Below are 16,105 nucleotides of genomic sequence, written 5' to 3'. Positions count from 1 at the left end.
TAACTCTGTGGCATGTCAACGTACACACTCACCAGCGCGGCGCTTACTTTCAGCAGACTACCTGCTGTATGCATGCCCGGCACACACAAAGGCCCTTTTAATTGGGCTTCTACCCTTGAAACGCACACTCGCTCACAAAAGCACACACTTAGCGAGGCTGCCGGCTGTTGGCAGGGCGAACAGCGCAGGGCGTGACCTCTCCAGGGTCGCTGCGCTCCGTCTGAGAGGCTGCGGAATGTCACACACTGACGCTCCATTGTGTACTGTCCAAAAGTGTGTGTGCTTGTGTGTGTGTGTGTGTGTGTGTGTGTGAGCATGTGCGTTGTGTGTGTTTGTGCGTCTGTGTGTGTGTTAGCGTATGTGGTGTGTGTTTGTGCATTTGTGTGTGTGTGTGCCACAGGTGGGACCAAATTCACCAATATTCTACCCAGAAGTCCAAGCTTCTGCTGTTTCAGTAGACCAGGATTCTACGGACAGTTAATGCAAACAGCAACAACGCTCCCTCAGAGCCTGCTCTGACCCCTGACCTCTGACCCTCTCCCCTCCTTCCAGTTTGCGTCCGGGGTGCCTGACCTCCACCTGAAGGACATCGCCTGCAGCCAGACCCTGCTGGAGCGCTTCCTCATCTTCCCCGGCCGCAGGGCCCTCTACCTGGTCCACAACGCCATGTGTGTCCTCACCCCCCAGAAACTGCAGACCATCGAGGACAGACTCTACGCCAACGTGGACTTCTTCAAGCTCTTCCGCCTGGTCGGTCCTTCTCCCTCCCCCTCGATGTTTCTCCCCCCCCCCCCCCCCCCCCCCTCTCTCTCTCTCTCTCTCTCTCTCTCTCTCTCTCTCTCTCTCTCTCTCTCTCTCTCTCTCTCTCTCTCTCTCTCTCTCACTCTCTCTCTCTCTCTCTCTCTCTCTCTCTCTCTCTCTCTCTCTCTCTGTCTCTGTTGGTCTGTCTGTGTGTTAATGCAATGAGAGCAGACAACTGGTGTGCTTTCGCCATGAACTCTTTGGATCGAGTTTGTCTGGTGTTGGGTAACCAAGACAACGCCTGTAGTCTTGCATCAGCACCCTCAAAATCTCCCTGACTGACCATAGATAGGACATGAAGTTCTGCTTAACGCTCGATCCCCATGTATTAAGGGAATTAGTGAGGCGTGTCATGTCTGTCTGTGTTTATTGTGTTCTGTCTGAGGCCAGTGACTGACCTTTTGACCTTTGGAACCACTTTCTCTCCATTGAAACATCCGTCAGCCAGTATTAAGACCTCATTGTATACCCATAACACACTCTCACATGTTGTCTGTCACAGCATGTAGAGCTGTCACCATGATTTAGTGCTCCTCAAACAGACTTTCATAACATGCCGAGCACAGGGATACGCTGTCTGAAAGGGCTGTCGAGGGAGCAGCACTGTGTCTGTCACATTTGGGCCTGGGTGGACCAGAGCTGGCAGGAATCCTGACGACTGCCTGGCACACCCTGGAGGACCCCAGGGGAAGCTGGGGGGGACGTTGGCACGAGAGGGGAGGGGTGATTTTGCTGGGAAACAACGTCTCAAAGGTCCGTGGACACAGGCTCAAGTAGCCCACAACAGAGAGGCGAACTACGGAGGCTTCCAACACAGTGACACGAAAGCCGAAAACTGCCTGTGCCCCTGTCGTACTACAATACCCACAATGCCACTCTGCGAATCTGGCTGCGACTGAGGCGGCAGAGAGAGAAGGGAGGCTCGGCATTTGTCCACCTCACGGTCTCAGCAGGCAGACTTGGCCTTGTTCGATAAGAAGCTTAGAGCCGCAGACACGCCTCCCCTGCCAGACTGAAGTGAAGGAGAGCTGGTAATCTCCATCCTGGGAGTGTGTTTAACGTTCAGGGGAGAGCTCCGAGCGGCCTCTTCCTTCCCGCTCATCCTGACCAGGAGGAGAGAGCCAGCGCGGCCGGTGTGGGCTGCTCCAGCATGACTCAGCGCTGACTCTGCAACCGGCTGGCTGGCAGGCACAGCAGGCCGGGATGAAGGCCTCGCTCACAGGCACACAAACACTGGACACTGAAGTTGAAAGGACAGGGAACGAGATTGTGCTTCAGGGCCGTTTAGCCGAGTCAGTGGTACACACACACAAACTTAAAGACACACATACACAAACACACACACTCACACACGTCCAAACACACACGTACATACACACACATAAACACACACTCATATGTACACACGCACGCATACACATGCACACACGCGTCCACACACACACACTCGCACGCACGTCCGTATCTCAGGAGAAAGAGAGGAATGTCAGGGAGGAAGCACGTCTTGTTCAGGATTGAGGTGTCTGCCTGGCTCCATTTCCTGCTTCGCCAGCCCATTGTGTAGCGGGCTGCCAGGAAGATCCCTCGCTGAACGAGCCGTCCTTGGAAGTAGCTGTTCCAGGAGATACCGGACTCCAGGAAGCAGCAGCTTTGCTGTGTGACGGCAAAGGACGACTCAGCACATTTCCAGGCCTTTTGTGTCGAAACGAATGACATGGATAGTTTTTCCTTTACTCACAGATATCATCAGTTGGCACTGCTGGTGGATACAAGGAGTGGCAAGGGTATATTATAGTACTGTACATGTACATGCATAGTACATTTCATTCATTAATATAGATTTTATTTATATTGGCATCATATAAACTACAATGGTACAACAATTTGGCATGGAGTCACACTGTCCCTCCATGCCTCTATGCCCCCCTACAACTGCCACCCCCTTGCCACCCCAGGTGAAAAGTGTAAGTTGGCACATTGCTAAATCCTGGTTCACTTCTGTGAACCTAAAACCCAAGTCAACGAAAAGCTCCAAACATGCTTTGTGTGTTTTTCCAGCTTTTTGGAGTTAACTATCTGTTTAGATGTAAGGGTTATGGATGCACCGCTGTAAGACTGTGATGTCCGACATCTGATTCTCTTCTTGGCGTCTACAGCTTCCGCGAGTGCTGGACAACCACTCCAACGGCATCGACATTCTGTTCTGGGGCCGAGTCCTCTCTGCGGCCTCCGAGAAACTGCAAGAGGTACTGTCCGAATGCACCCCCCCTCCCTCCCTCCCCCCCCTCCCTCCCTCCCCCCCCTCCCCCCCCTCCCTCCCTCCCCCCCCCTCCCCTCAACGGTCGCCCATCCTGTATTTTTAGCTCAGGAAGCCGTCGTTTCCCCCCAGCGCCGGCCTTTACGCACGCACAGACGGCAGGGGGATCATGTTGTGCGTATGAGGAAGGCTAAATGCAGCCGGTTCCCTTTTTAGTCCCAGTCCAGATAAATGATCAGGCGGTCTGTACGGCCAGCCGTGAGGAAGGGCCTGAACACAGGTGAGGCTCCAGGGTCAAAGGTTAACTGGGGAGGTTTATGACCCTTACTGAGCATGTTGATTACAGGGTGTGTGTGTGTGTGGGGGGGGGGGGGGCAGGACAGTCTATTGAGGTGACATCCTGTTGGCGGGGGAGGATTCTTGTCTGTCAGAATACCGTGACAACTGCTAGTCATTTCCCAAATTCCACTTCTGCCGGATTACGCATCACCACGGACACTGAAAATAAGCCGTGACAGTTCAGAATCATTAGCGGAAGTGCTGCTTCTCTCTCGCAGATCTGGTAAAACCCCAAAGAGGCATTAAAAACGGAATATAGGTATATATTTTCCTCCGTCGACTATAGAAATGCCTACAGTACTGGAAGCCACTGCTAATTTGCTGAGGGAGTGGTTAAGGAGTGGTGAGTCAAATCACTTTGCGTGCTTTCAGCACCCTCTTTCTCTCTCTCTCTCTTAATGGCCCCTGAGGGAGGAATACCGGCCCCACACTCAACACTCTTCACCAGCGGGGCCGCGGCTTGATTTGTTTGTTGTCGTTCAGCTTGTAGGAAACGCAGGGTGGTCCGGCGGATATCATACCTCAGATGGTTCGTTAATTACTCGGAACGCTGCAGAGTGACAAATAAACAAATGGGTTTCCAGAAAGCACGAGAGGAAAAGATCCAGGCGTGATTATTGTTGGCGACAGCGCTCTGTTATTATCACCACGCCCTCTCCTCCCCTCCCCTCCCAAGCCACCACCAACACCACACATAATGCAATTCAACTCAATGCCTTCATGCTTGCTAACGCTGTTGTTGTTGTTGTCGTGGTCGTGCTTGCAGTTTGCGGGGAGAAACAGCTCCAGAGACCTGCTCCACGTCCTGTCCCCCCTGTTCCAGGCTCAGAGCAGCCAGGAGAGCCTGTCCTTCAGCCACATCATGGCTGCAGCCTCCAGCCTTGTGTGTGGGTACACCGAGGGAGCCTTTTCCAGGGTGACCTCCTTCAACTGGTACGAGGACAACAACTACAAGGTCTTCCTGGGGGTGAACAGCACCACGAAGCAGGGAGAGTACTCCTACGACCACGCCGCCAGTGAGTCTGGGCTCCCTCCGTGCCGCAGTCGGACTGTGGTGTTCTTCACCAGGTGTTCACAGCGTGGCCCTGTCATCAGATTCCAGTCAGTTCTCTAAATGTTCTCCCCTCTCCTCTCCTCTCCTCTCCTCTCCTCTCCACTCCTCTCCACTCCTCACCCCTCCTCTCCTCTCCTCCCCCCTCCTGTCCTCTTCTCTCCCTCTCCCTCTCTCCTCTCCTCTCTTCTCCTCTCCTCTCCTCCCCTCTCCACTCCTCCCCCCTCCTCTCCTCCCCCCTCCTCTCCTCTCCTCTCCTCTCCCTCTCCCTCTCTCCTCTCCTCTCTTCTCCTGTGTGTTCAGCGCCGTTCTGTAATGAGCTGATGGAGGTGATGGAGTCTAACCCCATCACCAAGGTGGTGTGGAGCTCCGTCAAGCCCATGCTGATGGGACAGATCCTCTACTCGCCCGACTCGCCCTCCGTACGACAGATCGTACGCAACGTAAGATGGCCTACCTCACCCTAACCCTGACTCTCCACACCCGAACCCTGACCCTCCTCACACCAACCCTAGCCCTCCTGACACTAACCCTGACCCTCCACACCCTGACCCTCCACACCCTGACCTTCCACACCCTAACCCTAGAGGCTGACTCCTTGGAATCCTCCTGTTCCCACTCCTGGTTGGAGCTGGGCCTCACTAAACTGATAATACCAAACGGATAATGGACTGGAGGCAGTTTCACCATCGCTGCTGGTCATGTGGTCAGATTAGTGTTCCAGGAAGGACCAGCAGATGACTGGAGGTACAGAATGGAGGGATTGTGTCTTAAGCGTCTGTTTGTGGTTCACTGCTTGGTGACGTGGTCGACTTGTTCTCCCGGTTAAGACCTCGGTATGACTCTGCCCTGTAAGTGTATGGACCTGTTGGTGAAATGCCTGCAGGGGCTAACAGTCGTGGGTGACTGTGTCGTAACGGAAGCAAACACCTGGATCGCCTCACGTAGTGTCTTGTCAGGCTCTGCTGATTCGGATTCTTTCTCAGGACGCAAGCAGGCCGTGAAGCTCACACACACGCCTGTACACACACACATACGTGCATGCACGCACACACTCTTACACATGCACACACACACACCCTCACACACACATACATACCCACACACGCACCTGCACACACACACACACGCACACCCACACACTCACACGCCAGCTTCCTCTCTCCAGAGCCGGAACATTCTTCCCACAGAGCAGGATGTTCATGGCTGAGACGGGGGAGAGGTAAAAGGTTAGGCCATTATTCAGCGACACCAAAAACATGGCCTCTCTCTGCGCTCCAGCTGGTCTCCGCCTTGAAACCACTGTTTTCCTGACCTCAGCACGGTCGCGTGTCAATTCCCTCTGGAACCCCCATTACACAGCCAGCTTAGTGTCAGTTAAAGTAGCGACGCACAGCATCGCCCAACAAGCTAGCGTAGCCTCCTGAAGACTATTCAGCATAGTATTCCAGTCTAATCTGAGCCCCACGATAGAGCCCCCTGCTTGTGAACGCTACAGCCTGTAAGGGACTTAGAAGTCACCCAGAGGTGAAGGGCAGGGAGGGGGGAAACATGCAGGTCCATCCCCACCCCCTCCCCCAGAGAAAGGGCCGGATTCCTGGGTACGGGGGCCTGCCTCAGGTCCCTCACCCCCGGGCACTGGACCACATCCCCTTCGCTCGCCCCAAGGGCCGGAACGACTCTGGTTTCACCTTCTTTATCTCTGTTTGTCTGCTTGAAGGACTGGGGAGCGCTGGTTCTGTGGGAACTGATAGATTCAGTAAGCACGCTGAAAGAGTTCGGCCAGTTGTCACCAACGACCCCCGTCATCCCCCCCCCCCCCCCTGCCATTGTCCGCTTTGTCACCCAAGATCTGACCGGGTACAAGAGGAAGGCGTTTAATTGGGTGTGCTTTTCCACACCTATGTCTGTCCTCTATCTCTGTGTCTGTAGCGATGCTGTACGCAGGCTGTGTACAAGGTTATCGCGAGGAGCAAACAAGCCAGTGTGTTTGCGCATTTGTTACGGAGCAGATTTGGTGCAGGCTCCGGTGCGGTAGCAGGCCTATGGGAATTCTCTGTGTGGAGCTGTTGTCTTTGTAGAGCTTGTTTTCACAGGGACTGTGATGTGGGAACGGTATGTGACCGGAGATTAGTAAGAGAGGGAGTGTGTGTGTGTGTGAGAGAGGGAGTGTGTGTGTGTGTGAGAGAGAGACTCAGAGAGAGAAAGACGCGCGTATAGAAACCATCAGTGTGTGTGTGTGTGTCATGAATACGAACAAACGGTGTGTGTTTTGTTTCTGTGTGTGTGTGGGACAGGCCAACACCACATTTAAGGAGCTGGAGAGGTTGAGGACGATGGGGAGGGCCTGGGAGGAGGTGGCCCCTCAGATCTGGGCCTTCTTCCATGATGGAGTCCAGATCAACATGATCCGGGTGAGATAAAAAAACTACAAACCCCATATCAACTACTATCCAAAACTACAAACCCCACACTGCAGTGTTTATCAACTGCTATCCGTGGCTCCATGGATACAAACCCAAGGCCACAGTTCATATCAGATACTAAACATTCCAAGATTGACAACTGCCAGTGTAGAAACCAACAAGGATTAATGGTGGATATGACACCCTGCCAAGTTATGAAAAGGGACACCATCCGTGCGGTGTGTCATACAAGTACAAACACCAGGTTACCCTAAAAAACTGAGCACAGTTAAGGTTCACCCACATCTGCTGTGTTTAGATCCATTTGTGATTTTAATTGTAGTTTAACATTATTGGCTGGTAAAACAATGTCTGCTTAAGAGAACCGGGAATAACGTCCTCGTTCTGGTCTCTCTGAACAGAATGATGCCTGTGTGCTTGTTTCCTGACTAATATGTCTCCGTTGGGTCTGGGGTTCACACGCTGTCTAAAGAAGACCAGGGCCCAAGCTTCCTGTCGTAATGCAAGGCCTTATCTTGACTCAATAGTTCTTATCTCTCTGCCTTATCTCTTTGCCCCTCTCTCTCTCTCTCTCCCTCCACTCTCTCTCTCTCCCTCTCCCTCTCCCTCTCTCTCTCTCTCTCTCTCTCTCTCTCTCTCTCTCTCTCTCTCTCCCCCCTCTCTCTCTCCCTCTACTCTCTCTCTCTCTCTCTCCCATCTGTCCCCCCTCACTCCCCCCTCTTTCTCTCCCCCTTTTCTTCCCCCCATCTCATCCCGCTCCCCCTTCCTTCTTCCATATACCCCCCCCATCAGAACACCCTCCGTAACCCCACCGTGATGGACTACATAGACAGGATCCTGGTGGAAGCGCCCTTCTCCTCCAAGCACATCCTCAACTTCCTGTTCAGCGGGCCGCCAGAGGACCGAGACCAGGACATGGACGACTTTGACTGGAGGAACGTGTTCAACCTCACGGACAGAGTCATCCGCATGATCAACCAGTATGGAGAGGTGAGCCCAACCAGTATAGAGAGGTGAGCCAGTATAGAAAGGTGAACCAGTATATAGAGGTAAACCAGTATGGAGAGGTGAACCAGTATATAGAGGTGAACCAGTATATAGAGGTGAACCAGTATATAGAGGTGAACCAGTATATAGAGGTGAACCAGTATGGAGAGGTAAACCAGTATATAGAGGTGAACCAGTATATAGAGGTGAACCAGTATATAGAAGTGAACCAGTATGAATAGGTGAACCAGTATGGAAAGGTGAGCCGAACCATTTCAGTCCTAAGTTCTTTCTTTTAGTCTTTTTAAGATATTGTAAGTTATCTTATCATTGGGAATGGCTGTTTGCTTGATACTTGTTATGCAAAACCCAAACCACCAACATGGACCCCTGCTGTTTTCTCATGAGTCCCACCTCCCCCCCCTCCCAAACATCCATCGTAGGACAGCTCTCCAACTCGTTGTCGTCGCCCACAATAGATGTTAACGTGCTCCAAAAACACCTCACACTCAACAGCACCATAGCATGGTGTCTAATCCACCAAGCGCCCCCCAATTTGTCCCCGGCCCCCAAAGACATGTAAATCCACCGCGGTGGGGGTTTGGGGGGTGGGGGGGTGGGGGGGGCACAACAAACTAGCTGTCAGCTCCCTTTTACACCCGTCTGATCTAGTGGCGTGTACAAAAACACCCCCAGCCTCTCTCCGAAAACCGAGGGCCCTCCATACGAGAGGGGCCAGGCGCCTAAACTCACCCTCCACCTCCTCGATCCTAATGGGGGTGAGAGGCCCCCTCGGGCCGGCAAGGGTGGGAAGAGGGGGGGGGGGTGAGGGCGGCAACAGGGGCCAGGGTGGTGGGTGCCCCGGGTCTTTGTCCTGGACGAAGCTTACAGCACTTGGTGGTGACAGGGCAGGCCCGGAGCGATTGAGCTGGATTAGCTACAGCTGTCAGTCCAGCCTCTCGGCTGCTCGGAGCAGGAACAAAGAGAGGAGAGGGATGGCTGTTCGGCAGCGTGGTGGTCTAGCGGGCTCTGCATCAGTAGAGGGGACGGGGGGGTCGTTTTTAGGTTCGAGGGTGATAATGGAAGTCTGTGTGTGTCATCTCAGGCCCTTCCCGGCTCCAGGCAGCTCTGAAAGGCTTGATCAGACACACTCTGCCTACAGCTCAGAAACACACACACACACACACACAAACACACCCACACACTCTGCCTACAGCTCAGACACACACACACACACCCTGCAGAAGGAGGCCCCAGTGTGGGTGTCACAGCAGATGAGCGTCTGGCTGAACCTCCTACCAGGGGCCGCCAAAACAACACTGACCTGAGCCTTGCGCTCTGCCCCTGTGTTGATGCCCACACACACACACACACACACACTCTTCTGTAACACCTTATCGAATCAGCCCAGACTCACTCGCCTGGGATCGTGGTTTGGTCTAACCCAACGTGCTGAACGGCCGCCCTCTCCCCCCCCCCCCCAGTGTTTGGTCCTGGATAAGTTTGTGGGCGTGTCTGACGAGAACCAGCTCACCCACCGCGCCCTGAGCCTGATCGAGGAGGGGCGCTTCTGGGCGGGCCTGGTGTTCGTAGACATGTTCCCCTGGACCACCAAGGTACCGCCCCACGTCAAGTTCAAGATCCGCATGGACATCGACGTCGTGGAGCGCACCAACAAGATCAAGGACAGGTTGGTGTCTGGCCGCTAGAGGCATATTCACAGTGCCCCAAGGGCAACCCATTCGTGAGACTAAATGTAAGTAGAAAGTCACACAACTCTCTGATCTACCCTCTTCCCTTCCCCTCACCATCCCAACTCCCCTTCCTGGCTAAGGTACTGGGACCCAGGCCCCAGAGCTGACCCCATGGATGACCTCCGCTACATTTGGGGGGGCTTTGCCTACCTCCAGGACATGGTGGAGCACGGGATCATCAGGACCCACACAGGGAAGGAGTCTCCTCTGGGGGTGTACCTGCAGCAGATGCCCTACCCCTGCTATGTGGACGACCTGTGAGTGAAGCCCACCTACGGCATCGCTTTGTCACTCCTCCGACTGGCCGGTCAATGTGTCAATCAACGTGTCTCTGCTTCTGTCTCCTCCACGCTTTCTGTCTTGTCCCGCCCTCCTCCTTCCACGACCCCTCCCCCACCCTTGTCCTATTTTCTTTTTCTCTCTTTCTTTCTCCCACTCTCCTTCTCTTCTCTTCTCTTCTCTTCTCTTCCTCTCCCTCCCTCCCTCCCTCCCTCCCTCCCTCCCTCCCTCCCTCCCTCCCTCCCTCCCTCCCTCCCTCCCTCCCTCCCTCCCTCCCTCCCTCCCTCCCTCCCTCCCTCCCTCCCTCCCTCTCCTCCTCCTCCTCCTCTCCTCCCTCCCCCCAGCTTCATGCTGACGTTAAACCGCTGCTTCCCGGTGTTCATGGTGCTGGCCTGGGTCTATTCCGTGTCCATGACGGTGAAGAGCATCGTGCTGGAGAAGGAGCTCCGGCTCAAGGAGACCCTGAAGGCCATGGGGGTCACCAACGAGGTCCTCTGGGTCACCTGGTTCATTGACAGCTTCATCGTCATGGCGACCAGCACCGCCCTCCTTACCGCCATCATCATGGTGAGGGACGCTGGTGGGGGGCTGGGGTCGTGGGCGGGTTGCGGGGGGTGGCCCATGTCTGCAGGGGTCAACTCACCCTGGTTGACCTGATCCTCTCTGACTCAGCAGCTCAGTTGGAATGGACTGTTGTGACCCCTGGTGGTAGAGAGAGATAGAAGGTATTTCAATCCCCGTTCCGAAGCGAAATAGGCAGGGAGCAGTTCATGAGGGTATCTCTCTGGGACCAGGGATGGAGTGTAAACCTACAGGAGGGAATCTCCGGGAGCAGGGGTGGAGGGTATCTCTCCAGGAACAGGAAGGACTTTCAACCAAACACCTCAACCTTCCTCTCCTTCTCCATGTCTCCTCCAGGGAGGACAGGTACTCAACTACAGCAACCCTCTCATCCTGTTCCTGTTCCTCCTCACCTTCACCACGGCCACCATCATGCAGTGTTTCCTGCTCAGCGTGTTCTTCAACAAGGCCAACCAGGCGTCCGCCTGCTGTGGAATCCTCTACTTCAGCCTCTACCTGCCTCACGTCCTCTGCTTCGCCTGGCAGGACCGCATCACCAAGGACATGAAGATCCTGGCGGTGTGTTGCACTCAAATGTGTCCCCCCCCTTCCTCTTGTAAAGTATACACATACATACCCTGTGGTTCCACTTTGGGGCCATTTTCAAACCAAGCCAAACTTAGAAGCGTCGATGTGTGGAGATGTTTCCAGCAGCCTCGATGCTAACTGTTGACTAACCGCTACAAGACTAAATCTCTTTCTCTTTCTTTCTCGATTTCCTTCCCTTCCTCCTCCTCCTCCTCCTCCTACTTCTTCTCTTTCATCGTTCTCCATCTTTTCCCTCCTCCTCTTCACCTTCTCCTCCTCCCTCTCCCTCTCCTTCTCAGAGTCTGCTGTCCCAAGTAGCGTTTGGCTTCGGGACCGAGTATCTCTCCCGCTACGAGGAGCAGGGTCTGGGCCTGCAGTGGGACAACATCCAGACCAGCCCTCTGGAGGGCGACGAGTTCTCCTTCCGGTCCTCCATCTGCCTGATGGCTCTGGACACCGTGGTCTACGCTCTGCTCGCCTGGTACCTTGACCACGTCTTTCCAGGTGACCCTGCGCCCACACGCAATGACCAGGCGTTTCTTAGTAGAGATATGTAGTGACCTTCTTGAAATAACAATAACAATGTCGTAAATTCCCGAGGCAGGCCCCACTTTTGTAAACGATTAACTTCGAAAGGCTGAGGTTTTTTTTTCCTCTCTTTAACCTCTGACCTCCCTGTCGTCCTGCAGGGCAGTATGGGATTGGTCGGCCGTTTTATTTTCCCATCCAGATATCCTACTGGCGAGGACCTGGGGCTCCTGCGTCTGGTGAGCCAGGAATTCTCACAGAGTGAAAGTGTTCCGTAATAAAATGTAAAATGCTTTGTAATCTTATATCTACCCCCGTTTAAGAAGTGTATATTCACACACGTGTATTCATTACTGGAACAGAGACGCCCAAACCGGACAAACCAGGTTTTGACAGCTTGGCTAACCAGGAGCAGAACGAGAAGGAGCAGAAGAAGGAGGAGGAGAAGAAGGAGCTGGAGGGGGAGCCAGCTCCTCAAGAGGAGGAGGTGAACGACAAGGAGGAGATTCAGGATGGTAAACAGAGAGGAGAACACGGCCTCTGGTCTACATCTTAACCATGCACATCACGGGGGATTCAAATCCTTGTTTTAGATTTAGACGGCTCTCTCCCTCCTTTTCCTTTCCATTCCCGCTATCTCTCTCTCTCACTCATACCCTCTCTCTCTGGTCATTCTTGAAGTTTCTTCAAGCTTTTTCCTAGAACTTCTAAACAATAACTCTATTTCCACCTCCCTCCCTCCCTCCCTCCCTCCCTCCCTCCCTCCCTCCCTCCCTCCCTCCCTCCCTCCCTCCCTCCCTCCCTCCCTCCCTCCCTCCCTCCCTCCCTCCCTCCCTCCCTCCCTCCCTCCCTCCCTCCCTCCCTCCCTCCCTCCCTTCCTCCCTCCCTCCCTCCCTCCCTATCTCTCTCTCCCTATCTCTCTCTCTCTCCCTCCCTCCCTCTCTATCTCATCCCTCCCGCACTCCCCCCCCCCCCCCCCCCCGCCCTCTCTCTCCCCCTCCTGTCTCGGTCCTCCATGGTGAGTGGGAACTCGGTGCCCTTGCGTGTGTTTGCTCTGTCTGGCAGCTCTGAGCGAACGCCGTGGCCACATGTCCCCTGGCAGAGCTAGTTAATATGTGATGGAGACCGTGCGCTCTCATTCACTGCGACAGCATTCCTTCCCCCTGATGTCACCGACACTCTTTACTCTTTTAATCACTCTCTCTCTCTCTCTCTCTCTCTCTCTCTCTCTCTTTATAACGGCTCACACCGCATTGAAACATTGTTGCCCTTCGGGGTCACGTCAAGTAAGGAGATGTTCATTGGATTCTGTGTGTATTAAAACGGGTTGGTAGGTCATTGAATGATTGTTGCAGTATTTTTCCTGCCATGCACATCGGTTTCATCACCTTATCAGCATCAATCCATTCGAGAGAGATCTGCATCATAAAATAAATATTTCCAACAGACTTCTGTTGGTGACCTCTGGTGACCTCTGGTGACCTGTGTGACCCCCAGACCAGTCGTTGTTCGAGGCGGCGCCGGAGGGCCTGTTGGAGGGGGTGTGTGTCCGGGACCTGGCCAAGGTGTTCGGCCGCGGCTCCAAGCCGGCCGTGGACGGGCTGAGCATCACCTTCTACGAGAGCCAGATCACAGCCTTCCTGGGACACAACGGGGCCGGGAAGACCACCACTCTGTACGTCACACACACACGCTCCAGGACACACACAGGCACAAACACCACCACACACGCACACACACACACGCACAACTATACATACATGTGCATACACAAGCTTAAGCACACAAGTGGTGCCTCCGTCCTCAGTGTTTGTGTGTGTGTGTGCCAGGTCCATCCTGACAGGCATGTTCCCCCCCCACCTCGGGGACAGCCACCGTGTATGGGAAGGACATCCGGACAGACATGGACTCCATCCGCATGTCTCTGGGCATGTGCCCCCAGCACAACATCCTCTTCAGGCAGTACGACCCCTCCCGCCTGCTGTGTGTGTGTGTGTGTAGATTTTGATGTATGTTTCTGTGTGCGCGTATGTGTGTGTGCGTAAGGGCATATCCGCTTACTTGTGTTTGTGTGGAGTCGACACATCAAAAGGTGCAGTGTCTTCGTTTCGTCATCATATTTTTGCCCCCCCCCCCCCCAGCATGACGGTGGCGGAGCACATCCTGTTCTACTCGCTGCTGAAGGGACGGGCGTGGCGCGAGGCGGAGGAGGAGGTGGAGAACCTGCTTCAGGACCTGGGACTGCCCCACAAGAGAGATGAGGAGGCCCAGAACCTGTCTGGTACACACACACACACACACACACACGCACACATGCACACACTCAAAGAGTACCAGGCCTCAATGCTCTGTTCACAGGGGGCATGCAGAGGAAGTTGTCTGTCGCCATGGCGTTTGTGGGAGGAGCCAAGGTGGTGATCCTGGATGAGCCCACCTCAGGGGTGGACCCCTACTCCAGGAGGTCCATCTGGGACCTGCTGCTCAAGTACCGCACAGGTACCACCCCCTGCAGGCCCAGGCTGCAACAACTACACCATCACAGTCACTGTGTCCAGTCTCCCTCTCTCTCTCTTTCTCTCTCTCATCATCACTGGTATTCCCTCCCTCCCTCCTCTCCCTCCACCCCCCCTCTCTCTTCCTCCCTCTCCCCCCCCCCCCTCCCCCCTCTCCACCTCCAGGGAGGACAGTGATCCTGTCCACCCACCACATGGACGAGGCTGACCTGCTGAGCGACCGGGTGGCCATCATCTCCCGGGGTCGTCTGCTCTGCTGCGGCTCTCCTCTCTTCCTTAAGAACTGCTTAAGCGCCGGCTTCTACCTCACGCTGGTCCGCCGCATGGCCACCCGCCAGCCCAACACTGAGGTAGGCGCCAGACAGCGGGCCTGGAAGGGGTCTGAGTGTGTGTCGAATCCTAACCCTGTGACAGGGTATGAGTGGGTCTGTATGTGTGTGTGTGTGTGTGTGTGTCTAATACATACTAAACCCTGTGACAGGGTGTAAGTGGGTCTAAGTGTGTGTGTGCCTAATACATTCTAACCCTTTACCAGTGTGTAATGTGTGTGTGTGTGTTTTCCCCCAGTGTGACTGTAAAGAGGGGTGCTCCTGTAAGGGCTCCAACTGCACCAAGGTCAAGCAGGACACGCCCCCAGCCCCAGACAGACAGCTGGAGGGTAAGATGAGGCAGAGGAGGAAGAGGAGGAGCCTGTTTAACCGCGGCTCGTCTGAATCCAGATCTGCTTCGACTAATCATGCCTGGGCTGAAAAAAAAACAGTCTCTGGGATCTCAGTGTTTTCCTAGCGACAGTTGACCTCCTAACCTATGACCTTTGATCAGGTGACCTGGAGACCATCACGGGATTGGTCCACCACCACGTTCCGGAGGCCCGTCTGATCGAGGTGATTGGCCAGGAGCTGACGTACCTGCTGCCCAATCAGGGCTTCCGTCCGCGGGCGTACGCCAGCCTGTTCAGGGAGCTGGAGGAGACGCTGGCCGACATAGGCCTCAGCAGTTTCGGGGTCTCAGACACCTCCCTGGAGGAGGTGGGTCCTCACACACACACACACACACACATAGAGGATGAGAACCACACACACACATGCACACGCGCCCACTCACCCAGGATAATGCATTTTCACTGATGTGATTTTTTTTTTTATTCAAATCCTGATTTTTGTTTTCCGGCAGATATTCCTGAAAGTCACAGCTGGTGGGGAATTAACAATTCGCAAATGTGCAGCAGGTGAGAAAAGAACGAACAATATCTGAAGAGTCAAGCGCCATTAATTGTTCTTGTAGAGCAGTCGTCAGGATTGGAAGATTTGTTTTGAGGGGCTCTGGCTATGCCATCCTGTTTGTCTAAGTGTGTTTCCGTTAATGTGTGTGTATCCGTGCGTGTCATTGTGTGTGTGTCTGTGTGTGTATCCATGTGTGTTAATGTGTGTATCCGTGTGTTAATGTCTGTGTCACCGTGTGTGTGCCTGTGTTAATGTTTGTTAATGTGTGTATCCGTGTGTTAATGTCTGTGTCACCGTGTGTGTGCCTGTGTTAATGTTTGTTAATGTGTGTGTCCGTTTGTAAATGTGTGTCCCAGAGTGTGTCATATTGTAAATCTGACCTGTGTAAATCCTGACTCCCCAGACCCTAGACTCCTGCAATCTCGAGCTAGTTTCCTAGGAGACAGGAAAGTGGCCCAAGGTGACACTCCAGCTATACTCTCCTCCTGCCAGCTGCTTCAGCTCTGCTCCACCCCTATAGCTGCAGCTAGGGCCCCCACTCTAGGCTAGCCAGCCTGGCTAGTCAAGACTATTAGCCAGGCTATTAGCCAGCCTGGAGCATGCCTCTGCCCTCTATTAGCCAGCCTGAAACATGCTTCTGCCCTCGACTAGCCAGCCTGGACCATGCCTCTGCCCTCTATTAGCCAGCCTGGACCATGCCTCTGCCCTCTATTAGCCAGCCTGGACCATGCCTGTGCCCTCTATTAGCCAGCCTGGACCATGCCTCTGCCCTCGAATAGCCAGCCTGGACCATGCCTT

At 54.3% G+C, this 16,105-nt stretch overlaps 1 protein-coding gene across 1 annotated transcript in view; it reads left to right on the top strand.

Annotated features, from left to right (window-relative positions):
* Positions 1-16,105, top strand: part of LOC136958057 (retinal-specific phospholipid-transporting ATPase ABCA4-like) — a 30,658-nt gene that overhangs the window by 3,454 nt on the left and 11,099 nt on the right. Inside the window, 20 exon segments of the mRNA XM_067252285.1 lie at positions 553-750; positions 2,958-3,047; positions 4,164-4,413; positions 4,752-4,891; positions 6,746-6,862; positions 7,667-7,864; positions 9,346-9,551; positions 9,696-9,872; positions 10,239-10,461; positions 10,813-11,034; positions 11,343-11,547; positions 11,733-11,840; positions 13,069-13,246; positions 13,401-13,422; positions 13,424-13,533; positions 13,713-13,852; positions 13,930-14,067; positions 14,250-14,434; positions 14,652-14,742; positions 14,907-15,212. Coding sequence (XP_067108386.1) covers positions 553-750; positions 2,958-3,047; positions 4,164-4,413; positions 4,752-4,891; positions 6,746-6,862; positions 7,667-7,864; positions 9,346-9,551; positions 9,696-9,872; positions 10,239-10,461; positions 10,813-11,034; positions 11,343-11,547; positions 11,733-11,840; positions 13,069-13,246; positions 13,401-13,422; positions 13,424-13,533; positions 13,713-13,852; positions 13,930-14,067; positions 14,250-14,434; positions 14,652-14,742; positions 14,907-15,212 — 3,304 coding nt within the window.

The sequence above is a fragment of the Osmerus mordax genome, chromosome 15, assembly GCF_038355195.1.
Source record: "Osmerus mordax isolate fOsmMor3 chromosome 15, fOsmMor3.pri, whole genome shotgun sequence".
Taxonomy (NCBI): Eukaryota; Metazoa; Chordata; class Actinopteri; order Osmeriformes; family Osmeridae; genus Osmerus; species Osmerus mordax.
The sequence above is the reverse complement of the archived record's forward strand: the minus strand, read 5'-3'. Positions and strand labels throughout refer to the sequence as shown.